The sequence below is a fragment of the Malus domestica genome, chromosome 14 (assembly GCF_042453785.1).
Source record: "Malus domestica chromosome 14, GDT2T_hap1".
In the NCBI taxonomy this organism is placed as follows: Eukaryota; Viridiplantae; Streptophyta; class Magnoliopsida; order Rosales; family Rosaceae; genus Malus; species Malus domestica.
Genome location: NC_091674.1, coordinates 2,825,174 through 2,850,516, shown reverse-complemented (window position 1 = coordinate 2,850,516; position 25,343 = coordinate 2,825,174). Strand labels below are relative to the sequence as shown.

General features: G+C 37.1%; 3 protein-coding genes, 1 long non-coding RNA gene and 1 other non-coding gene across 7 annotated transcripts; 4 read left to right on the top strand and 1 right to left on the bottom strand.

Annotated features, from left to right (window-relative positions):
* Positions 1 to 116: 116 nt before the first annotated feature.
* LOC114821221 (uncharacterized) lies at positions 117 to 2,630 on the top strand. 2 transcript variants are annotated; one of them, XR_011575687.1, is made up of 2 exons: positions 117 to 662; positions 1,717 to 2,630. It is a non-coding gene; the product is annotated as an uncharacterized lncRNA (long non-coding RNA). The 2 variants fall into 2 exon arrangements; XR_003768661.2 differs by having other exon boundaries at positions 1,700 to 2,630.
* An 8,838-nt stretch (positions 2,631 to 11,468) lies between these two features.
* Positions 11,469 to 12,724, bottom strand: LOC103454070 (protein S40-7). The gene has a single exon (XM_008393652.4). The coding sequence runs from the start codon at positions 12,324 to 12,326 to the stop codon at positions 11,712 to 11,714; it is 615 nt and encodes a 204-aa protein (XP_008391874.3). The 5' UTR covers positions 12,327 to 12,724; the 3' UTR covers positions 11,469 to 11,711.
* A 3,024-nt stretch (positions 12,725 to 15,748) lies between these two features.
* Positions 15,749 to 21,342, top strand: LOC103454071 (sorting nexin 1-like). 2 transcript variants are annotated; one of them, XM_008393653.4, is made up of 11 exons: positions 15,749 to 16,000; positions 16,127 to 16,261; positions 16,987 to 17,122; positions 18,002 to 18,135; positions 18,269 to 18,340; positions 19,484 to 19,643; positions 19,780 to 19,913; positions 20,071 to 20,139; positions 20,441 to 20,520; positions 20,785 to 20,845; positions 20,929 to 21,342. In XM_008393653.4, exons 1-11 carry the CDS (start codon positions 15,989 to 15,991, stop codon positions 21,136 to 21,138), a joined length of 1,203 nt encoding a protein of 400 aa, XP_008391875.1. In that variant the 5' UTR covers positions 15,749 to 15,988; the 3' UTR covers positions 21,139 to 21,342. The 2 variants fall into 2 exon arrangements, with proteins under 2 accessions (XP_008391875.1, XP_008391876.1); XM_008393654.4 differs by having other exon boundaries at positions 15,753 to 16,000; positions 16,130 to 16,261.
* Positions 21,343 to 22,982: 1,640 nt separating this feature from the next.
* LOC103454072 (uncharacterized) lies at positions 22,983 to 24,505 on the top strand. The gene is made up of 3 exons (XM_008393656.4): positions 22,983 to 23,473; positions 23,715 to 23,768; positions 24,071 to 24,505. Exons 1-3 carry the CDS (start codon positions 23,132 to 23,134, stop codon positions 24,302 to 24,304), a joined length of 630 nt encoding a protein of 209 aa, XP_008391878.3. The 5' UTR covers positions 22,983 to 23,131; the 3' UTR covers positions 24,305 to 24,505.
* On the top strand, positions 23,516 to 23,589 carry TRNAN-GUU (transfer RNA asparagine (anticodon GUU)). Its single transcript has one exon. It is a non-coding gene; the product is annotated as a tRNA-Asn (tRNA).
* Positions 24,506 to 25,343: the final 838 nt, after the last annotated feature.

Below are 25,343 nucleotides of genomic sequence, written 5' to 3'. Positions count from 1 at the left end.
TGTAGCCCAAAGTCGAGTAAGGAAGGACACTGAGTAGATGCATAATTGCAGTTTTAGTTCTTGAATTAAACTTCCTGAGTTTTGATTCTTGAATTTGTTATAATGTGGAGCAATGATCATTTTAGTTAACTTCATTCATTACTATATCATTTTGCCGACAAATATAAAGCCGACAAAACAAAATTTATGTTCCCCCGACGAATATTTTAATTTGTAGACTCCAAACTTCTAAACCTACGCCTACCAAAATGTTGTTGGCAGAGAACATTCAAGCCGACGAATAAACTAAAGGTCGGCGAAAATATGCCGGTTCGTCATCAAGAAAGGGGCGCAAATTATTAATTCCTTCCCGCCCCTTTATGTTTTGTCTTTCCGATTACCCCGCTTAATTTTTTCTTCGAAAGAATTTTCCCCTTAAATCTAGATACAATGTTTGACAAACCCTATTATTTGTGGATAACCGTCACCTCTTCTCTCTCTCTCTCTCACAAAGCGCTGCTCTTGGCTTTCCGTCGACATTGTTTTTTTTTTTCGCGCCGTCGCCATGGCTTCATCTACTCTCCGTTGCTGCTGCCGTTGCTGTTGAAGGGCCCCTTCTATTCTAGCTTCGAAATCTCCAATATAGAGTGTTTCTCTGCATTTCGTTTATCTTAAACATTTGGGTAATGTTTGCAAGCCTATCTATTCTATTTTTTTCCCTCAGCTCTCTATTTAATCTCAATTTTATGGTTCCTTCCTTAGATTGCTTTTCCACTGTAATTTTGAGGGGTTTTAGGCAATGATTTGATTGGGGATCCTTAGTTAGGGTTTGTAGTTTCTCTTTCTGGGTTTCCTGGGTTTGAGGATGCTTAATCCATGTTCTGGAAATTGCTTTTAACTTCAATTTCTGGGAAACTTCAATCAATTTGTAGTAATAGTTTTATAGTTAAAATTGATTGTGAGTCTTTGCAATATAATACTCAATTCCTCTGTTTAATCAATTGAAATTCGGTCATGATACTTGACTACTTGTGAGATTGTCATTTTTTGTATATTTTACTATTTCAATATAATAAACAGTTTTTTATTTATTTTTAATTCCAAGCTTGACATTGAAACTGAATTTTCAAGAAAAATGGTCCCAAAATGTTAAGAGCAATGAAATTGCGTTGATGGGGTGGTGTGAGTAATGGCAACCATATACTTAATAACAGCTTCTTACATTTACAAGTGCCTTGTGATGGTTAATTCTTATTTTAAAGTATGTTGTAGTTTGTGTTCTTATTTGGGCTAGCCATTTGATTTAAAACTGGTAATGCTCCCTTTCTGGTTTTTGAATTCTTAACCAATTTGAGCAGGCTGTAATGTCATGCCTATTCAAAAGTGAACAATGGTAAGGTTGTGATTTTATTATCAATTTAAAAAATGTGGATTAGTATTGTTTTGGCATTTTGGTGAAATGGGTTTGTTTGTACCTAATTGCAAGCCTTTTGTTTGCTCGTGATTTAATAGATGACTGAGTATCCATGCTTATACATACTTTAATCAATTTTTTTTTTTGCAACGTATGTTCATGTGGCTGAAATTCTGTGATTAGTTTTCTTCCTTGAAACTTTTGATTAGTTTAATTCTATTCGAATATGAATTATTTCTTTATGCAACATAGATACCTTTTGGTTTGTTGGTGAGGCATTATTATTTACTAAAGGTGGTTTTATAGGAACTGCTTATGAAAAGAGAATGAAGTAGCAAATTTTTCATACAATTATCAATACTAAAGTTGCAGAATGAATCTAAGGATGTAAGTTTCCCTACAAACTTAGTTAGACTTGAAAGTGTTTCTTTGAAAGTTTGCAAGTTTTATTTCTCTTCATTGACAAAAATTCATAGATTGGCTGCTTGTGACATACTCACTTGTAGTAGTAGAGGGAAAGGCATGTTATCATGGACAAAGAATGCATTCACCAGTCAAGGTTAATTTCAAATCCCTGAACCCTTAAATGCTATTGCACAATTGTATGTGTCGGTTTGGATCATGTTGTAAGAACTACTACTTTGTGCTGAAAGCCTTTATTCTCCATGTAGTCATTCAATAAATTTATCTTTATTTAACTTCATCACAAATAGCTAAGCCATATACATTTTTAACTTTAAATAGAGTGGATGGTTCACATTTAGGATTGTCAATATGAGCTACAGCTGCATGAAAGGATTTATAAGGTTTTGGTGGAATAAGTGAAGATTCATCTGGGTAATTGATGACTAGTAACTTGAAATGATCTTCAAATTATACACATCAGAGATATTATTAATTGTAGACATTACTTTTCTAAGTATATTGACAATGTGTTTGTTGGCTGGGAAGTTGTGTCATATGTGATATAGGTATTAATCTTCCCTATTGGGTATATTGTTACATGTTCTTTGCTCTCAAGTATGCTGCAGGTGCAAGATGGTTGTGATTGTGCAGGTGCTAGTGCTAGATGGTTTTGAGTATATAGGGGCAAGATGCAAGATGTGTAGTGATGCTACATGGCAGCCAATTTTGAGGAATGACAGTAGGATAATTTTATTATGTGACATGGTTTTGTATAAGTACTCTAGATGTACGTTCCAAACTTATCAATCAATAAAGTATTATTGTATTTTGATTTTTGTGTATTGTATTTTGATGTGCATATGTAGTAGCTAAGCATTAAAGCATTTATTATTTTTTTTATAAATTAATTGTCTTCCCGACAAAACTAATTTTGTCGGGAGATAGAAGACTTTGCCGACGAAATATCCATGGCAACAAACACATTTTGTTGGCTGAAAAGTATTATTTGTCGGCTTAAAAGGCCTCTATCGATGAAACTATTTGTCGGGGAAGATGTAAATGCCGACAAAAAGGAGTTTGTCGGGAAAAGTTGAACCTTAGCCGACAAAATACCAAAATTTGTCAGGAAAGTTCTTGCACGACATGCTTTGCATGAAAAAATGGCCGACGAAAATTTTTGTCGGAAAAGACTCTTTGCCGACAAATTTTGACTTTTGCCGACAAACAAATTTTGTCAGTAAAGCCGAAATATCTAGTAGTGATTAGAACTTTCATCTAAAATAAAGAGCTTAAAAGTAGAAAATAAATAGAAGTTTTAACTAATTAGATATGACAATTACCAGTTTGAACTACTTTTAAAATGAATGAAAGCACTTTTGGTGAATATATTTTGAAATCAATCCTTAGAAACGCAAGTGAATCATAAAAAAACACTTGAGGTGTTTCTTCCAAGAAGCATTTAAAATGCTTTTGAAATCTAAAAATATATTTTTTTTAAACACTTTCAATTATTTTTAAAACACTTTCAACGAATATCTAAGTGCGTTCATTTAAAAAAAAATTAAATTCTTTAAAGAGAACAAGAAGTAGGTTTGCATGCCGGATGCATAACTTGCCCACTGAGCATGACTTTTGCGTTAAAACCGTTGGCTTGTGCCCATCATGTGTCAAATCGAACTTGTATGTAGATGACAGATGTTCAGGGTACTTTCATCGAAATTCATTTTCCAAAATTAAACCAAACCTAAAAATCATACATTGACACAGAGAAATCTGAAAAGATTCTCTAAAAAATGGAACTCTTTGTTATTTGATAATTTAACGTTAATTTTTGTACTAATATTATAAAATAGTATATCAAAAGTATAAGGTAGTAGAGAATTTATTAAAAGAATGACTTTAAAAGAGTTTTCTTAGCATTTTTCATTGTGATACCGTTTGGAACAAAAAGAAAACACCGAAAACAACCAATGAACAACTCCAACAGCTGTAATACAAATACTTCAAACCAATAATTACATGTTTGTGATCATGACCCGTTATAAGAAGAAGGAAGTCACATTGAAAAGTTAAAAAGAAACATGAAATTGAATTACTCTTTTTTTTTTTTTTGGTGAACAATTGAATTACTTTTTTTATTGCCAAATTAGTTTTAAAGTGCAACATAAAATCATTAAAACACAATATGTACACGTGTTTTATATCACTTAATATGTGTTGCTTGTATGTTTGGCATATATATCATCACATGTAAAGTAGCGTGCGGAGGATGTAAAGAGTTATCTCACATAAAAAAAAATTAAGAAACTTATTAAAGTTAATAAAGAGTTGGATTGCTCTTCTAATTGCCAAAGATGGAAAGAAAAAGGACTCCATCATTTAGCCAGGGCCGGTCTTGAGATTTTTTTAGGCCTAGAGTGACGCCAAAAAATTTGCCCTAACTTCATATAAGAAAATTATTTATTTTCACACGTAAGACTTCAACAAAATTATACTTTGAAAACCACTTCAAACTCAATAATTTAGAAACACAGAAAAAACTAATTTAATTTGTATCAAGAGAAGAGAAGCAAAAAACTCCGGAATTGTAAGTAGATTGATAATGAGTAAAATTGAAAAGAAGAAACATGCACATAGCATTTCGAATTCAGAATCTCTTGTTAATTTTAAACAACCAAAATCATTGCTTATGATTAAACCTCTTGATTTTATCCAAATTTCATAAATTTAAACTCTTATGAAAAGAAATTCGTAGAAGCTAGAAATTAAAAACCACAAATAGTGTTTCAAACCCGAGACCTTCTTGTCAATTTTAAACAAAAATAAACCACTGCTTATGGTCAAATTTTATAAATTTATACTCTTATGAAAAGAAATTTATAAAAATTGGAAAGTAAATAAACACACATGGTGTTTTGAACCCAAGACCTCCTTATTAATTTCAAACAAGAAAAACCACCAATCCTAGTTAAATTTCTTTGTCATTTAACCAAATTTAAAATATTTATAATGACGCACCCTGACCGAGATCGAGGCATGATGTCCGTCACGTGAGGGTGACGTAGCCAAGTGCACAGTGCGGAAGCTATAAAGATAAGAGTTATACGAATAAATAAAAACCGAAAGCTACTAAAGTGCACTAATAAACCATAAGTGCTAGGAGTGAGATACAAGTGTAAATACTCCTAATCAAAGTATAGAAAGTCTAGGTCCAATCCAGTAGGACAAGTACTAAATAAACAGTACCAGAAGATGTTCTACTAAGTATATAATTTGTCAGAACAGCCGAAATCCTCAAACGCCACCAACAGCAAGCCAATCTAAAACCTGGAGGGGCGCAAAACAGAAAACGTGAGTGGGCAAAAACAAATATTTTTTTCAAAACCATTTCATCATTAAAATGCTCTAACCCCTCGTTGTAAAACATGTATAATTTTCCCATAAATAGAATATAAACATATGCATAAATGTATATATAAATATCTCAATTCAAATCATGCTTCACATAACCATATTCATAAGTATGCCATGCCAAAACATAAAAATAGAATAAGTAACTCAGGTGAGAATGATTTCATGGAAAAATAACATATTAGCCGGAACCCCTGCATAAGTCTGTACGGCTGAATTCATAGCTCATTAGTCAATCTAATCGGAGTCACTACCATGACCTATACGGCACTATACTGCACATAAGTCGGAACCACTAAAAAGGGGTCTGTACGACAAGACGGGGTGTAATATAATTATGCTTGATACTACGCTCTCATGATAGCTTGGCGATAAATCGCTAACCACCTACGAGTCGGAACCACCTATGATGGTCTGTACGACAGGACTATGTACCTAAATTGGATCCAATGTAAGCATATGGTGCTGGATGTGACATTATATACAAGCATGTGCCATATCTCTGGCTAATCACTAACACCGGGTGCAAGTTTATGAGCTCTATGCTTCTCAATTAATCACAACAAGTATTCACATTCACAATACATAAACTCACCTATGCTTACCTGAGCGTCCACAGCACCACAATTATATATTATGCATCATATACTAATTCATATACAAAATATAAATTTATATGCATGGCATTCAAGGCATACTTTCATTTAAACGTATTTTTTTGGGGAAAATATCAAGTATATAAGTATATACTGAAAACCAAAAGCCCACTCACTGGTATGTCGAAGGGTTATAGCCCCCGAGTCGCTCTTGACTGCGCTCGTCCTCGGGATAAGTCTCCCCTATATGCGAAATAACTATAAAAATGTTATTAAAGGCACATAGAAAAAACTAGCTAATAACTTCTCATACAATGCTCAAATGGGGTGTTTGAATATACCAACGTGATCTACACAATCTCACGAACATCTTCATATTTTTAGAAAAAAATTTCGACCACCCTCGCGCAAGGACCCTAACATAATCCTTTAACCCCGTTAGGAATATTCTGTTAAACAGTAACGGAATCCGTTAAACTAATCAACGCCGTTAGGAATATTCCATCATCCCCTACCTCAGAACTCTGGCGACCGTTGCCGTCGCCGAAAAACTGGGAATTTTTCAAACCTTCATTTCTCGTCCATTTCTCAGTCAAATTTCACGAATTATATACCAAAATGAAGTTTAAGACAAGTAGAACAAACCCTTACCAGTTTTAGGACCTAAATCTCACGGGATCTCGTTGGAAAAATCCCCGATAGTCTGGCCAAACTTAAAACTTGTCGTTCTCAATACTCCAACATCCAATTTGTTCCAACGAACTACTCCAAGCCTCGTGAGGACCTCCTTAAGCTACCTATAAGCTTGAAATCCCCAAAAACACGTGATTTTACGTTTGCATGAATAGTAACTAAATCGAAGTTCGAGAGAAACTAGGGTTTTCGAAAGAGTTCTTACCTAAAACGGTACCATTCAACTCATATGAACCTCAAGAACACGATGGTATCCTTTAAACCCTCGATCTGCAAACTTTCTTCTAGATTTGTTGTTCGTCTGTACGGGAGAAAGGAGAGAGAGTGAGTCCGAGGGAGAGAGAGCACGGGAGAGAAGAGGGAGGAAGAGTTTGTATGTGTGTGAGTGGTCCACGTGGGTCACCAACCAAAACCACAAAAACTAATTTCCAATTTGTTCCAAAAATTAAGGAAAAATGCAAGTTTGGACTACCATTTACATGCATAACACCCACCACAACACTCACATCCAAGGGTAAAATAGTTAATTCACGTCATCGATAATTTATTTCGGAACGAGCTGTGACATATACTCTTATGTAAACATATTTAAATATACCACTCTAAAAACTTTGGTGCCCCAATTTTTTTGGGCCGTGGACAGTCGCCCAACCTGCACTGGGCCTGGGCCGGCCCTAATCCAACAAATAATCGCTCTCCGATCTCAGCCACCAATTAGAAGAAATAAAAAAAGTCAGTGGGATTTCCACAAGAAATAATGCCACCAAAGGCAGACTGAGAGAAAGATGGTGCGAAATCCCGAGCCGGTGTGAATGCCGGAACTCTACACAGACAACAAAATGTGGTCAAAAGTGATTGCAGTAGCAGGAAGAAAGGAAGGGAAAACAAAAAGAAGAAGGGAGGGAATGCCACTGAACTTGGCCAGAACTTAAGTCGGCGGCTGAATGGAAATTCAAACAAAAAAAAGGGACAACCACAAACATAATTAGTAATCTCCTATTTGGGTGCCACATTACAAATCTATCAAAAGCCTCAGGCGCGTCTTAAGATAATTCCAATTGACACGTTTTTAAGTATTTTTTTATTAAATGATATTATTTAAACTAAAAGGGTGAAGAATGTAGACTAAATCTTACAATGAACTAATAATAATGTGATTCAAATTCGTTATTAACGAGAATCGAAATTAAAACTTTTCACTTATAAATAAAAATAAATATTAAATACATCGTAATACTAAATTGCGTGTCCAAATATTTAATTGAATTTTAATTTAAATTCTCAATCGTAAGAAAAGGTTAGAGAGATTATATAATTTCTGTGGTTTCTAAAAGTGTCTAATCCAAATTTTAGAAACACGTCCAGGTACTTTCACCAACTTCTCTTTCTTATTTTTTTGTCTTCCGTCTTTTCAAAACTATTACTAAATTGATCATCGTACGCGTTCCGACTAAATTGATGTGGGGACTCTCATTAGGTCCTATCACAGATAGGAATTAATACTCAATTGGTTGTAGTAGCAGATTTAGAATTTTAAAATCTCATGGTCCTAATCGGATAGTACTTTATAAAATATTTTTTAAATATCGTATAAATTTATAATATATTTAATAAAAATAAACGATGTCAAACATATGGTATAAAAAATATTAGTTGAATAATGCATCATTCTTTTATTGATTAAATGCTAAGTGAAACAACTTAATTAGACCAAAAATATATATATATATATATAATAAGGGAGTTGGTCAGGTGGGGATTGGAGAGAGAGAGAGAGAGAGAGAGAGAGAGAGAGTCCTTCTTCGTTGAAACCAAGTTCCAAGAACAACAGAGTCATGATGGTCTTCTCTGTGTTCCTCTTCATTTAAAATTGGATCTTTCTTCTTGGTTCAAAACCCATGTTGCACAACCACATGCCCATACCGTTAGGTGGTTTTCGCAGGTCCTTACATGTGCTTCTTTGGACTTCCAAGTTGTCCCAGTACCACTCGAGCCCATGAATAGATCCGTCCCTAATTGCACGATTGACCTGTAAATAACATAATCTTGACCTTTTTTTTTTGATTAATTAATTATGAAATTTCGAGGACATTTACCCTTATTCTAAATCAACCAAAGAAATAATATTTCCAATTAGGATGACCACAAAATATATATTTATGTTGACATTCATATTATTCCATGAGATTATTCCTGTAGGAACCATTCTTCAATCTTGAAATCCAATCACAAATGGACAAGTCTCCAATCATAGTCTTTGATTTATTCAGATACGTATTCGTTTGTGATTGACATTTCAGTAGTATTTGCGCTCTTCTTTCAGGGAAGCATGATTCTTCCTGCATCATGTGATTGGAGAAAAACATTAGTAAAAAAATTGGACTCTTTACTTTGCCAAGATTTTTGTTGGAAAGAAATAAAATTAGGAAACCGTAATTCACAATCTTCTTAGTCGTATTATGAAGAGCTAACATTCATATTATTCTTTGGGCCATGCATGATAATTTTGTAGGCACCGGCTTCAAATGAAATGTTACACTTGTTTGGCCTAAACATCTCTAATTTGGTTGGATTGGTTTGGAAAATGCTTTTAAATGATTAAAAATGCTTTTAGGAATATATTTTTTAAACCTATCCTTAGTAAAAATGTGTTAATCCTGAAAAAGCACTCGAAGTGTGTTGGGGGACATTTAGGTCAAGGTGGACTCGGGCTTTGAGAACATCCTCTTGTCTCCCTTGGTTCGGTTTCATACCAAGTCTCGGAATCTCTCGAAAAAAGTTAGCTTGTCTTAGAAAATATCCCAGTTTGATCAACGACTCGAAGATAGCATAATTGATCAAGATAATGACTTACTCAAGTAAAGCGTGGTGTGAAAGCTAGAAGACTATTAGTTTAACATGAGAGAGAAGGGGTTTGCATGGTTGCATGACATTCTTGGTTGGATGATTTAGGCCTTCCTAGAGTGTTAACAAGGCTTTTAATGGTTGGGATCCTTAATGGAAGACTGTGGGAATGGCTAAGGTTGCGTGGCCCTCCTTTTGTAAATGAAGGGTTCTTCTTTAGGCTTTAAAGGAATCTCCCTTTATGGCTTGGTCTTCCCCTTCCTTTCTCCCTATCCCTCATACTATTTCCCTATTGGTGTAAGGTAGCTACAATGTTGAAACTTGCATTCTGCTTCTTCCTGAGGCACGGCTTTCCCAGGCCTACTTTCCACTGGCGCTACTTCTAGTAGCACGCCTCATGGTTTTCGCGCGTTGGTTGTCTGTGCAAGCTAGGAAGGGAAAGTCGGCATTAAATGCCTGACTTGCTAGGTTTAGCATACATTTAATGCAGGAATCTAGTTTAGCCCTAACTAAGAGGGTTGGCTTACTATGGAAAGAGGTTAACTAGGCTAGTTCTCTCTCAATGTTTGCCTGTGTGAAATGAAAAAGGTATGGGCTTGAATCCTTGGGTCCCCAAACAGCCCAAAGTCTTCTATAACCCCGATTTCGCGTAGGCCCAATAACCTTCCGTAACCATCCACACCACAATTCACTTGACAAGCCCCGAGCATGTAACTTGGGCTTGGCATGAATAATGACTAGCATGAGGAAGCTTGGCATGATGAATAGGCATGAGCATGACGTGATTTGTATAAATATCCGCCTTAATTACCGTGGCGTGGCATGTTTGAAAATATATTTCCTTCTCGATCTGCACCTTGGCATGTGTTTGGGCTTGAATGAAGGTTTGCATGACAATTGGGCCTTGAAATTTGGTTGGGTTGGTGTGTGACATTTTTTTGCCACAATAAAGTGCTTCCTACAAGAAACACATAACTGGTGCTAAAACGCTTTAAGTGCTTTTAGAACCCAAATTTTGTTTTTCTTACATTTCTAATCGAGGAACTTCTCTAGGAGGATCCAGTTACAAAAATGATTAAGGGTTTGATGGCGTTTGGTTCTAACATCATCCCAACACTCGCAACTTAAACCAGGTCATGGGTGAAAGTTGAAACTATAATATTTTGGGCCTCTTGCAAATTTCAAGGCTTTGGGTCTCTGCTACTCGCTACCAAAAAGCCTAACCAACACACGAAAAAATGAACAAAGGCTAAATTCATCATTACAAAAACTGCATCCCCTGCTGTATATTCCAACTTCTGCACTTCACCGGCCTCCTCGCCTCTTCAGCCATTACGGTTTTCTTCCATTCAAATTCTGTAACTTGTAAATTGAAATACTTGTTCTGCAATTTTTGTTTGTTCTTGTAAAACATTTGAGACAGCGCTGCGCAATAGTAAAAAACTCCATTGGGGAGGGTGTCTTTAGGGTTTTCCTTATGAAACCCTCCACTCCTCCCACCTGGGTTTTCTGAGGCATTGCTCTGTTTTCCATCTCATTTTTCTTGAAACCCTAAGGCAGATAACTTCCATGCTGTTTGATTCTGGGTGTTTCAGTCAATTGGGGAGCTTCTGGCTCACTGGTTAAACTGCTAAATATGTAAATGTTTCGCTCTTGGGTGGGTAACATTTTAAATTTTAATCCTTATTAGGTTTTTTTTGCAATTTTTTTTCATGAATTGGTTTGAGTTAGAAGTGGGATTTGGCAAGAGTGATGATTCAATTAGATGTGAACCTTTTTTCACTATATATATATATATATATCTTGTTAATTGCTGAGTTTAGTTCACTAAATTAGCATAACCCCACTTGTTTGTGACTTCTTTTGCTTAATTGTTTGCAATTTTGAGATTTTAGGGTTTCTATGGTTGGATTAAGAAGTTTAATTTATAATGTAGTTAGTAGAATCAAATTTACTATCTTGCAATTTAGTTTGGAAGTGGGGTTGGCAAGAGTGATGATTCAATTAGATGTGTGAAAAGAGGAGAAAACCGTTTCATATAAGTCATTCTAGTATAATCCGTAATCCGTTTCATATAAGTCATTCTAGTATAATCCGTAATCCGTTTATCCGTTTCATACAAGTCATTCTCCATAATCCGTAATCCGATTTCATCTTATGGAATTACCAGAAACATAAGCAATAGCAAAATCAAAATATAGAACTTGACCTAATTACCCAGAATCAAAAATAACAATTGGGTATTATATAAAAAAAAAACTCCCCCAATTAATCTTGGCATTAAAAAAGCACCACAATTCTTGATCAACCAAAAGCAGAAAATCGAAATTACCAAAAAATACTAGAGATTTCTGTAGAATTGTTGATCATCAATCAAGAAACCCAGTCTTGCGCCAAATCGCATTCCTAACCTGACGCAAATCCCTACCTTTCAGCGTCCTCCCCACGCCTTCCAGCACCGAGAACGTCGTCCTATCCGAAACCCCCGACCCCCTCGCCACGAGCTCGTGCGGCGGCAGCATCTCGTCGTCTCCCCCGTCGTCGTCGTCCACCACATCCGCCAGATCATCGTTTCTGCTGTGCTTCTCCACCGCCCGGGACAGGACCGGCACCATCATCGGGGCCGAGCTCTGGATCTTCCTCGAATTAGGCACCGACTGGGACTGTAATTGGGACGGCGAAAGTCTCGGAATTGAAGGGATGGGCTTCGACGATGACGAAATTGTCGGCTTCCGGTACAAGACTTGTGCCGATTGACCCGGTTCCGGGAGGACCGCGAGTATTCCGGAGTTGACGCGACGAGTAAGATTGAGTCGGGGGTTTGGGGTGTCGGCGGTGGGCTCGGTGAAGTCGTTGGTCCAGAAGACCTCGGCCTCGTTGAGCTCCTCGCCGGCAGCGGCGGATGAGGGCGGAGAGAAGGAGAAGAGGCCGAGCAGCCGATCCGACGACGGCGATTGCTGGTTGCAGAAGCTGGTGGAATCCATGGTTAGGATTTCTTGGGGGAATAAAAAGGGGGAAAAAGGAGGAGACTTTTGGGTTTCGATGCGGCGGAGGGACGCGGAGTTTTGTGGGAAATAGAAGAGAGGAGAAGAGACGAGAAGAGAAGAGAAGAGAAGGAAGGGTACCTGAAAATGTTGGGGGGTGGGAGTTGCTTTCGGAAAAAAGGATGTGGTGGGCGATGGTTTCTGGGAGTTTAGATTTTAGTTTTGTAGCGAGTCACGTAGGCCTCAACCTTATCTTTGGATTTTAGTAAAGTTTTTATATATAATAATTTAAGCATATGATATTCTATCTTGTATTGTTCTTCCCAAACGTTACGATGGCGATAAACCAATTATGTATAGACCATTCTTGAAGGTTGATTCGTTAATAAATTGGATTTCGATTTGATTCGGATATGGATTCGATGTGTCTTCATAAAATTTCAATTCGATCATTGTTATGACATGAATAGGAGAATTCGTTAGATTAACAAATCAATTATGATCTAGAGCTAATCTAATCTCACTCGTTTAGTGTTGGGCAATTTTTTTTTTTAATATAAATGATATATTTATATTAAGGGTAGGAGATTTGAGTTAAGTTGTACAATGTGCAAACTAGAATAATTTAGCATTACGATTTGACAAAAAAATAATTTGATATTATGAGAGATGAACTGAAGACCTCTCACTTATAAGTAGATAAAAGTATAGATCGTATTATTGTTTGAGTAAAGAAACCCCCATCGAAAATTTTCACAAAATAAATTTCTTATATAAAATGGTTCCACTCCTAATTGCACCTAAATCTTTTGTGATAAAATCAAGATAAATTTTATTTAAACCCATTTAACCTCTTTTTATACCCAACTTAAATTTTAAATATTAATTGTCTATTTTACCCTATTGCATGATTACTATTAAGTACAAAATAAAATTAATAATAAAACTCAAATTTATCAATAAACCCAAACACTATAATTAAACCCTACGATCACTCTTTGTTTATCCTACGTTTATTCTGGCTAAAACCCTAATAGCTCTCATAGAGAAAAATAAGTTTTTTTTATTGATAGATGGTGATTTTGAAGTTTTGAATCCTCCAACCAAGGTATGACTTAATTAATGAATATTTTGTTCGTTTGATTTCAATTTTTTAGAGAGTAGAAGCTATTTACTGTAATTTTTTTCAACAAATACAACAAAAGCATCCTACCTTCCACTAAAACAACAACGAAAGCATCCAACTGAGAGAAGTCAAACTCTATGCTCCTTTCTTGTGGTTCTAAAGCGAAAACCACTTTCCCTTCCCTTTTCAAGTCTGTTACGAAAACCCACCGGGCTCGAAGGTCACACGAATTCGTAAGGAAGCATTTCCTGCGGGCATCGACACAGAGCTTCTATGGAAACAAATATTGATCATGTCATTTAATCTCATATTCTCCCAAAAGGAGACTCATCCCACGTGATCATCAACCAACCATAGATCATAATCATGGAAGCGTTTTATCTTCTTCTCAAAACCCAAGATATAATTATTGTGAATTATAACATGCATCCCTTTAGTTTCTCGCACCCACTTCTTGTTCTTAAAGTATAATCCTCCAGTTGGGAATGCTACATGTGGCAGCAGGTAGAGATCCACTTTGTTAACGAGTTTGTTGTCTAATGCCCAGTTAAAAGCGGGTTGATCATTTGCTTTTTTTCTCTCTGGACCATGGTTGATCTTTAAGTTCCTCGATCCACTTCTTAATAACCATCTTTAAGTTCCTGCAGGTAACAATTGAATTATCAGCTTTTGTGTTGTGAAATACCATGCAAAGAACTAAGGTCTAAACACGTCAAATTTAGCTTCTAAAAATCAAATGGGTGTAAAAATAAATCCACATATTGAATTGGGTTTATGGGGGTGTATTAGGTATTAAATTTGGGTTTAAAGAGATATTAATAGTTTAGTTAAAAATCAAATGGGTGCAAAGAGTAAGTTGGGTGTAGAAATATGTTAGATGGGTTCAAACACATGTCGAGCTGTGCAGGTGGATAAGTTGGGACCATACCGATGGAACTAGTAGTGGATCGTTGGCTTGACTATGAAAACTTAACATGATAACTATTATTTTCTACACAACTTGGTCCTGATTTACTTAGCTTAAGTTAGCTTTCTTAAGTTAATAGCTCAACTATTACAACTATTATGACACTGGTATACCGGACCTTGTTATCACACTGAAAAATCTCTACACCACTTGGAGAATTTTTTCATTATGTCAGGAACTAGGGGTGGGCAAACGGGTCTAGGAACCGCGGGTTAGGGCGGGTAATTGCGGTTCAAGGTGGGTCTAATTTTTTTAAAGAAGAAACGGGACGGGGCGGTGGTATTTACGAGGTGGGTGAGTCCAAATCTATAGAAGCACGGGGCCGGGGCCCGACCCATTTCTAAAATGGAATGAATGGAATCTGGATGGGGTTTGTTTCTTTTTTCCAAGTGACCTAGTGGTCCTCGATCGATTCCCACTCCTATCTCTCCTAGCCGACATCACCAAACGCAGACCGCCACCAATTCACCACCATTGTCACCCATAACTGTCGTTGCGACCATCACCACCTCATCACCGTCGCAGACGCTATTAACCGTTAGTTTCACCTTAGGTCTCCTCTATGTTTGTTACTCAAGTCATCGATCAATTCTCTCTCGAGTGCGTCGTCCCCTCCACGGTTCTTCCACCTACACTCTGTCATTCTCCATCAGTCATCTCCTCCACCACCCAGACATCACCGCTATCGCGAGTCTAGGCCTTGGTGACCACCATGACTGCCCATCAACCTCAATTGTCCTCCTTGAGTCCTTGACGACATCCCATATTTAGAGAACTTTAAGGTTCTCTTTCTCCCTCCCACCCCTCGAATCGACTGCGTCAACATCACAGCAGCCACCACACAAGTCCCGAGGCTCCAAACTTGACTGGTGACGACCTAATCTGGTGCGACTTGATTGATTCCAAGCGCTCTTGACTCGGTCAACGAAGAAGAAAAAAAGGGACCCGTAAACCCGGCTCGAACCGACCCGTTTCAAACGGGTTTGGTTAGGTCCGTTTCCTATATTAAAATTTGTTGTACCCGCCCTGACCTGACCCGTTTCTTTTAAACCCAAGTCTGGTCCAATCTGGTCCCTTCAAAATTGGGCCCGGCTCAGCCTGTGCCTAGCCATACCAGGAACACATTTTAATATATCAACTGTCATAATATAATTGGTTTGAAATTTTTTTTTCTTCAAGTTTTCAACCAATTGTATTATGACACTTGATGTATTGTAGCGTCTTCTCAACACACTCTTTCCACCGCTTGAGAATGGTGAGCAAAATGCATACAATAGATTAATAAAGAAAAATACTAATATATAAATACATTTTGTTGTTCGTATTCACGAATACCAACAAACAAGCAATACCTTCTTCTCACTCATTTACGCAACAAGATATCCAACTCATCATTTCCCTGGCGTCGACCACGGAACAGCGCACTGCGCACACACGGCGCACTTTAGAAAATTCCACTTCCACATCCACCACTTGCGCTCTGGTGGGCTATCCGATTGAAATCTCGCAGAGCTCCGTTTCTCCCCGTCTTCTTCATTGACCCGACCCGACCTCCATCACAACGCCGCCATGCTTACCACGGTAATTACGAACCTGCAACTCATCTCTTCCTCTTCGTCTTCGTCTGTTGGGTCTTTGTTTCACTGATTTACTCGTAGTTTGAAATCTTCGTTTCTGTCGGCGTTTGATTGTGTTTGCATGGAGCAGCAGAGAAGCATATCGGGGTCGTCGCAGAGCCCTAGATCTCCGTCGTCACAGCCGTACCTGTCGGTCTCAGTTACTGATCCTGTGAAATTGGGCAATGGCGTCCAGGCATACATCTCCTACCGAGTGATCACCAAGGTAATTTCGTCATTTCACTCTCAATTTCTGCTTTTGATTGTAGGCTTTGTTTTGGTTAGGGTTAGGGTCTCTGTGAATCGGTTGATTGCGTAATTAACAGTAATTGCATGGTTGGTTTTATCTCAGAGTGTACGGAAGATATAAATTCTCACTTTGTTAGGGGAATTTGATGTACTGAATGACCAATTCGGTTAATATGAGAATAGGTCTTAGAAATCAAGGAAGTTGAAAAAAGGGGTTCCTCCGTACCTGGGCATCGAAAGAAAGAAAAATCAGAATTTGTATTAGCATGGTCATTCAAAATGCACCGCGAAATGATAACTATTCTAGCTTTATGTACCATAGCTTCTTCCTAGAGCTTCGTTGCTAATTAATATGAAACAAGTTAACAAGTATCTGGCTTATTAGTATGATGGAAAGTGTGATGATTGATTGGATTGGAGCCAATTGTGCATTAATCACTAATCAGTGATTCTCGTTATAAAATGTGTGCAAACAAATGATGTTTTTCAATGGATCTTTTGAACTTGAGCATGTTTAGTGAGTTGGATGAGCATGTGATCTATACAACAACAACAACAACAAAGCCTTTTCCCACTAAGTGGATGAGCATGTGATCTATAAACATGCTTTTTAAATCTTGTTTTTGCGTCTGTTTTGATGCTATTATAATGGTTAATTTCTATTTTTGAGTATTCACATCTATGCTATGTTTGTTTTTTCAGACAAATTTTCCTGAATACCAAGGGCCAGAGAAGATTGTTATTCGACGTTACAATGATTTTGTTTGGCTACAGGATCGTCTCTTTGAAAAGTACAAAGGAATTTTTATTCCGCCTCTTCCAGAAAAGAGTACCGTAGGTAACAACATAACTATACCCTTTTTTCTTAGAATTGTTTTGTGCTTGTAAAGTAGAAAATCCTATGTTTACCTCGTCATGTGCATTGTTTTGCCATGCCTAAATTTATGTACTTGCATATTCATGCATGCCTTAACTAGCTAGTTATAGATATCTTGGTTGTTGATTCAAATTGTGAATGAAGAAACTGTGATAGTGCCATGGTGAAGGCTGTTATAGCCAACCCTAAGGATACTCTTTTTTGTGGGTTTATGATGTAGGATAGGGCAGTGGAATTTAGAGTAGTTAGCAGAAGCAAAAACACAGAAAACTTTAAACAAAATGAAATTAAAAGATAAACTGACTCTCTCCAGGGGCCTCACACCCGTTCTTGGCCAAACACCAAGAATTGGAATTTGGAATCACTCCAAATAAACTACCATTGCAGGAAATTTAACTAAACTTTTATTCATAAACTCTTCATTGTCTTTACTATTGGAATTACAAGGATATTTATAATGCCTTAAACCTAAATAACGCAGGAAAGTAAACCTATTATAGGAAAGAAATCCTAATCCAAAATAGAATAGGAAACCAAATCTAGCCCCAATAAAACTGGAAAGAATCTTAAACCTTCTAAAAGTAGGAAATTAAAAGACTAGAACCCTAAATATTGACATACTAAAACCCTAGAGATTAAAAGACTAAAACACCCACTCATTTAGGGCAGCCTTCACTTTCGTTCCGCATCAGTTTGTAACCATGCTTGGAGTGATTTTGGCACTGAAAATCTTTAACCTTTGGAGTCTATTCTCGTTGCTATACTTAGTAGTTACTGGAGATAGAAAATGCAAGATTATGAGCACTTGTATACAGTGACTAACTTCAGTCCCTAATGCAGAGAAGTTCCGTTTCAGTGCTGAATTCATTGAGATGAGGCGTCAAGCATTGGATGTATTTGTTAACCGAATAGCTTCACATCATGAACTTCAGCAAAGTGAGGATCTGAGAACCTTCTTACAAGCAGATGAAGAGGTGGTGTTTCTAAAGTGATGCCTTGAGTCACAGTTATTCTCGTGTTACTACTATGAAAGTCAATACTCAATAACTTATCAGGCACCTGTGTCGGACTTCAGAATAGTTGACGTGTTTATATGCTTTTTTTCAGACAATGGAGAGGTTAAGGTTTCATGAGACTGGTATCTTTAAGAAGCCAGCAGATTGGATGCAAATCTTCAAGGTAACATTGATTCTGCATGGTGTTTTTAAGACTTAACTGTTTCCCTGGATATTTCCTTTCCTAAAAAGGCATTTTTCATGAATTAGAAACGTTCAGTACCTTGTTCTGCTTATCATGGATGGATTTCTGGTTGGTATCTTTCCTTTTATATGATATGTATTCTGTAATGGGAAGATTGAAAGGTTAAATCCTCATATGCAGGTACTGGAAATCTGTAGAAAATTGTCACTATATTCAGTGTGAAAAATAGTGCACATTAGCAATTATTCTCAACCCTCTATTTTCATTATCAGGTTAATGATCTATGTTCTGGATTGTCAAGCCAAATAAAAAATGGAACACATATCACGTGGAAATAAATGTAGGAGAATATTCAATTGCAATTGTACAATTACTATTCTTGTTAATAGGTTGAAGTTTTCTGACGTCCTTCAAGTTTATTTTTCCTTCCTTTTCTTTGTTTGTTTAAATGGTTTTAGTGTCTTGTCAAGTGCAAGCATAAGGGGCAATCCTTTCCACTGCTTCGTGTCTTTTGCATTTAGACTAAACTGCCGATTTGCCCCCTAAACTATTACCCAACTTTCGATTTCCCCCCTGAACTTTTTAATTGGAAAATTAAGGACTTAAACTAATTTTTTTGGCCAATTTCCCCCCTACTGTTAGTTTTTAATAGATTTCATCTAAATTAACGTTAACTCTTATCATGTGCAAACCACGTAACTCTCATTTGTGAACAAAAGCGTTACTTCACTAGACATTCAGACACAAAAGCTATAGAATCACACATATTTGCATAGGTTTATATTATAGAAATCTAATGTTTTCAATTATTTTAAAGAATGAAGCGATCGAACTACCCACACATGTTGTGCACATGCTTCCATTTAACATAAATTTGGATGGAATGAATGAAAAATTAACAGCAGGGGCAAATTGGCCAAAAAAATTAGTTTAAGTCCTTAATTTTCCAATTAAAAAGTTCAGGGGGGAAATTGAAAGTTGGGTGATAGTTCAGGGGGCAAATCGGCAGTTTACTCTTTGCATTTATTGTATTTATTGAACTGAATAGGCTACTTCAACTAGTAAGTAGCTTTCCTTTTTGAGAGTTTGTCTGGTTGAATAACGCGGCTTTGTATTTAACAGGATGTACAATCTAAAGTGAGTGATGTGGTTCTCGGAAAGGAAAAGCCGGTGGAAGAGTCAAATCCTGAATATGAGAAGTTGAAACACTACATTTTTGAGCTTGAAAACCACTTGGCTGAAGCCCAGAAGCATGCATACCGTCTTGTAAAGAGGCACAGAGGTAACAACGATTTGAAGGCTCGATGTTCTTTCTTTACCTTTTTCTTTTACTCTATTAGGGACTTTTCGGCTGCACTTCCTTATTCTGAATTCAGAATATGGTTAGAATGTGATTCTTTATAACTATATTTATGCAGAACTGGGACAGTCTCTAGCAGATTTTGGGAAAGCAGCCAAGCTCCTAGGAGCTTGTGAAGGTAATGCTCTTGGAAAGGCCTTTACCGAGCTTGGGGCGAAGTCGGAGACATTATCAATTAAGCTGCAAAAGGAGGTAGGCTTTAATTGAGAATTCAGTATATCATTGGTGTTCCAGTGTCTATGGTGTGTTTGCTTGTTCTTCTTTGCATGCGTTCATTTTGTTTTCCATTTTGTTTAACAGCTAATCATGATATGTTATGGTATTACCATATCTTTTCGTCTCTTTGTAGGCCCAACAACTGTTAATGAATTTTGAAGAACCCTTGAAAGATTATGTACGTGCCGTGCAATCTATTAAGGTGAGAAGGGTTTGACTTGACACATGTCTTTAGATTATACTCTTGACACTAGCATTCTTCTCTTTTGGCAATGGATATAACTTTAGCTTCTAAGTTCGTGGACACAAATTATTATTTGAATATTTATCCTTCCCATTCTGCATTAGACTTATGGAATTTGTTTCCTACCATTCTGGGTTAATATGTAATAGAAGCTCTTCCTGGAATTGTCCTCGATCAAAGTTTTTTCGCATTCATTGTGTCCTTCTGGTAATCTTCATTTGTCATAAAAACTGATCCTTTTAAATATGTGTTGAAACAGGCCACAATAGCTGAGAGAGCAAATGCTTTCAGGCAACAGTGTGAACTTGCTGAAACAATTAAGTTGAAGGAGATAAATCTGTATGCATCTGACCAACTGTTTTATGTTTCTCTGCGTGTCTGGATTTTCCGTTACACTAGCCTCTTGTATACTGAAAACATAGACGAGTAGTAACTGTGATTATAGTTAGGTTTCCATAAATATAAAATGGTACAAGGGAAAAAAAAATGTTTGTGAAAAGCATAGATGGGAACCATTTGATTCACAACTAATGTTGGATTTCACTCACTAGTCGTGTTGCCTGTAATTGTTGATTGGCCTAATAAGTGCTGATTGGTTTGCAGTGACAAGCTCATGTTGACCAGATCAGACAGGGTGGGAGAAGCTGAGCACGAGTACAAGGAGGCAAGTCAGCTGATGCAATCGTATATGGTGTACACGTTAGGTGGCATCTTCATTATTTGACTAAGATTGGTTTTGTGATGCAGTTGAAGGCTGAGGGTGAGGAAGCAACCAGAAGATTTGAAACGATAGCGCGACTGATGAGTGAAGAGATAGTTCGCTTTCAGGAACAAAAAACAACAGACATGGGGTTTGCTTTCCATGAATTTGCCAAGGGACAGGCACGCCTGGCAAACAGTATTGCAGACGCTTGGCGAAGTCTTCTACCTAAGCTCGAATCTTGCTCCCCGGTTTAGTTGAGTGAATATAAAACCGGAGCAGTATACTTCATTTAGTTCGTATAGATGGCAGGGCAGCTCTTGCTTTGTAAAACCTTTGGACCCTCAGGATTTTGTCCTCTTATTCCGGTGTTGTACTTTGCAGACTATTAACTTTTTATTTTCATTTTTACTTATCACCTGTACAAATTCAGAGCTAATTGAAAAGATTTGCTATCTGCACTGTTATTTGCTAATGAGGATCCCGGGAATCCTCAAATCGTGTCCGTTTATCGTACATTGTGCAGTCAAAAATTATTTTAAATATTTTTATTTAAAATTAAATATAAATAATACTTAACGAAAATTGATCGCACGATATACGATGAACGGATAAGATTTGAGGATTCTTTAAGATCCTCACAAAGAGGATCCTTAAGATCCTCATTCGTTATTTGCAGGGGATGTGCGTACCTCACACGTAGGATTTATTCACACATTTTGATGTGCCTTCAAATGTTTAATTTTCTGAATTGTCCATTGAAATTAGAATTGTTGCAGACTTATTAGTTTCGGAGTGTGATTATGTAAATCCTATCATATCTGAGATACTTTTATGAGATTCTACCATATTTTTTAGACTAGATATTATCTTATTAGAGTTGTAATCATATTGAGGTAAAGAATTTACCTTTCCTATTACTATAAAGTCACAATGGGGTGGAATAACACATACCTCATAATTACATATCTATCTCTTTCTATCTATGGTTGATGCACACCCTCTCTGTTTTATAATTGTTCAGTAAATTATGCTTACAACACGTTATCAACATGTTTTTAATGCTGCGCTAATGAGAGTTTAATCTTCAATCATGAGAGTATTACGTTTTAATGAAATGAGAGTTTGTTCTGTTATTCCAGTGTTGTACTTGTGGATTATTAAATTTTTCTTTTTCTTTTTTTACTTATTATGTGTACAAATTCAGAGTCCAGATCCTCTCCTACTCGTTGCTTGCAGGGGATGTGTATACCTCACACATGGGACTTAATTTTCTGAGTTGTCCATTGAAATTAGAATGGCAGCTGAATGAGTGGGAAGGATTTGTTTTTATTTATTTCTTTTGGGCTAACCTCAACATGGAAGTTTACAAAATGGCTAACGAATTTTAATTTTCTCGCATTGCAACCTAACATTTTGAAATCGCATCGATTTGTCTCCCAGTTTTTTTGAATTTCTTTTGGGCTATCCTTATACTCCTTTGTTGAGAAATGAAAACGAAGAATTGTTATTAAAACTGGAAAATAATTAGTTAAGAGTTGTTTGATAACTATTTTTTGTTTTTAAAAACTGAAAATAAAAAAATGAAAACTATTCTCTTGAGTTTTTGTAATTTGGTTTTTAGATTTTAGTTTTTGGTTTTAAAAAATGGAGTAGTTATCAAAAGAGGTTTTTTTTTTTTTCAGTTTTAAATTTTTTTTTAGTACATCAATATTTTTAAGGAAAACTAATGAAAAAAACTTGAAAACTTTGAGTTTTAACAATAAGGACAAAATAAGGGTAAAGTGAATAGTACTAGGATTGACTTTTTAGTGTAAAAATATGATTTTTTTGTTAAAGTAAATAATACCGGGAGCTTTTCGTTAAAGTTCTCATATTTTTACTCTAGAGGAGGGGGAGGGAGAGTTTAGCTAACCCACATAATGAGCAATCTAAATTGGTATCGAATTCAATATTCATGTTAAAATCTCTCATTTCTAAGTAAAGACGAATACTAGCAGATCGTAGTACTGAAACGATGTACTTATGAAACGATTTTTTAGTTCTACATTAAAAAATGGCAAAATTTGTGGCGACGGTGGCCTACATTTGCTGATGTGGCATGAAAGGATTGAAGCTCGGTGGGGCGTTTCCCGCCAACCATTCCCGCCTCGTAAAAGGTGAACAAAGAAAGCAGCACGTCCACTAAATTCCGATTCCATCCTCCAACGAATCCCCTTCCCTCTTTCCCATCAATTCTAAAACTCAGCCATGGCCATTTCTGTCGCTGTGGCGGGAGGAGTTATGAGCTCACTCCGCCGCCTCCACTTCCCACTTGTCAATTCCCACGTCTCACTCTCCCCTCCTCCTTCGGTGGCTGCTTCCTGTCCGCTAGTATTCACCAACTCCACTAGCTACGGCTTCTTTTCTAAGCTTAATTTGCACTCCGGCCGTCACTACCGCAACCAAAATCAAACGCCGGTGGCCAAGGCTTCGTCTCAGGAAAAGGACAGCCTTATTCCTTCCGACGACGCCGAAGACGGCGTCTTGCTCGGGACCATGAAATTGCCCTCGGATACCGATCTTCCCAGATTCCAAATCTTACTATTCCAGGTAACTCTATTTAATTATTAAAGTGCATACTCTAACAACATAGCTGGAATAGCTCAGTTGGTTAGAGCGTGTGGCTGTTAACCACAAGGTCGGAGGTTCGAACCCTCCTTCTAGCGTTTTTTTCCAATTTATTTTTTTTCCCATTTTTTCTTGCCTTAAACGCTGCGTTTGGTCTCAATGTAATAACCGCTGCGTTTCATATTTCTGTCCAATGTATTAAACGCTGCGTTTTGTTCAACAGTGGGCTAATAGTCTGTGCCAAGGAGCTAACCTGCCTCTTGATATGCCTTTGAAGGTACATAATATATTCTTTTTTCCTTTTATTTTAGGAATTGATTTTCCGAACATCCATTTTCAGCTTCTGCACATTTCTGTTTGTTTATGTTCTTCCATTTTCCTTTATTTTACTCAAAGTTTGAAATCGCAAACAGGCGTTCCGTTGGAAGCACTTTTATCCGCGTTAGTTTATATTGCCTTAGCGATGTTGACCTTCATATTTAAGCTGCCAGTTTCATGGACACTTTGGAATATATTATGACAATGGCTTTGAGACCTAGCAATGGACTGAATATTTTCTTGTACATTGCGATGGAACAGGTGGACAAAATTGCAGGTGGGACTAGATTGGGTTTTGTTACAATTGGGAATGCGGAGGTTGAGGTCCCTGTGTACATAGACTGCTTGGTTTTTCCACCAAGTGACGGCTCCCGCCCAATTTTCCGAGCCGTCAGAAACGGACGCTTGAAGGACAAGACACCTCCTGGTGAGCCAAGGATCATGAGAAATCTTATGCAGGCCCTTCAGAAGTCGGTCCAGATCGCTAGACTGTAAACAAGTTTTCTATACATATATTTGTGTTGAGATTATGTGCACTTTCTTGTGTAATGCAAATGCTCTTACTTTTTTTAAGTCCAAGAAAAGAAAGTCCTTGTTTCTTGTTCATTTTTATGCTTAGTGATCAGATGCAAGCATTTGTTTTGCTTCTACAAAGTTCAATGCAGATTATGGTGATCTGGGATTTGTCCAGAAATAGACCGAATGTGTTTTTTTAGCTAGCTGACAGAAGACCTAAACGATTTTAACCTCCGAGTTTATATTCTTTCGATTTGTGTCCATTGTGCTGCTAGACTGCTGTTTTGTTGAATCTTCTGTGTTCAAACGAGGTACATTGTCTAGGAGCTTATTACGAGGTAATTGTTCTCTCAACTTTGTCTAAACCCTAAACCCTAGGAAACAAATTTGGTATCCAGTACTTTCCATGTTGGCAGTATCCTCAGCTATAAGCTACGATGCACGGACACGGACACGGATACGGAGATACGACACGATACGACACGAGGATACGTCAAATTTCTAAAAACAAGGACACGAATTTTTTTTCTCTTCTGATTATCCTCCGATTTTAGAGTGATTTCAGTTAGCTAACTTCGATCAATCACGATTCTGTGCGGATTTATTGTGATTATTTTTTATTTTTCTTCTGATTATCCTCCTATTTTCGTTTCGAATGTATCCAAAAAGTAGGATACTTGTATCTGGACAATACGATACGCGTATCTTCTCAGTCCTAAACGTATCCCTTCACTCCGATACATATCGGACGTGTATCCACGACTATCCTCCGCGTATCCGTATCCTCAAAGTGTCCGATACGGGATACGGGGGCTTTCTCCCTTGTCCATGCATCGTAGGCTATAAGTTATTGTGAATCTGAAGCTGAAATTCCCACACTTTGTTTTGACCTTAAGTAAGTAATTGTCCCGAATTCTTGATCCGGGACTTGAGAGAAAATGGAGGAGCAAGAAAAAATGGAGGAGCAAGAACGGAAGGAAGTTTTGGTGATGAACAAGAAGACCGTTATGATCCAGTT

What these genes read in the sequence shown, in the direction of transcription:
- LOC103454071 (XM_008393653.4), top strand. An exon ending in TCCAGAAAAGAGTACCGTAG is followed by an intron (nt 17,123 to 18,001) that starts GTAACAACATAA and finishes TCCCTAATGCAG; the next exon opens with AGAAGTTCCGTTTCAGTGCT. An exon ending in AAGTTGAAGGAGATAAATCT is followed by an intron (nt 20,521 to 20,784) that starts GTATGCATCTGA and finishes ATTGGTTTGCAG; the next exon opens with TGACAAGCTCATGTTGACCA.
- LOC103454072 (XM_008393656.4), top strand. Translation starts at nt 23,132, where the DNA reads ATGGCCATTTCTGTCGCTGTGGCGGGAGGAGTTATGAGCTCACTCCGC. An exon ending in TCCAAATCTTACTATTCCAG is followed by an intron (nt 23,474 to 23,714) that starts GTAACTCTATTT and finishes TTTGTTCAACAG; the next exon opens with TGGGCTAATAGTCTGTGCCA. An exon ending in CTCTTGATATGCCTTTGAAG is followed by an intron (nt 23,769 to 24,070) that starts GTACATAATATA and finishes GCGATGGAACAG; the next exon opens with GTGGACAAAATTGCAGGTGG.
- LOC103454070 (XM_008393652.4), bottom strand. Translation starts at nt 12,326, where the DNA reads ATGGATTCCACCAGCTTCTGCAACCAGCAATCGCCGTCGTCGGATCGG.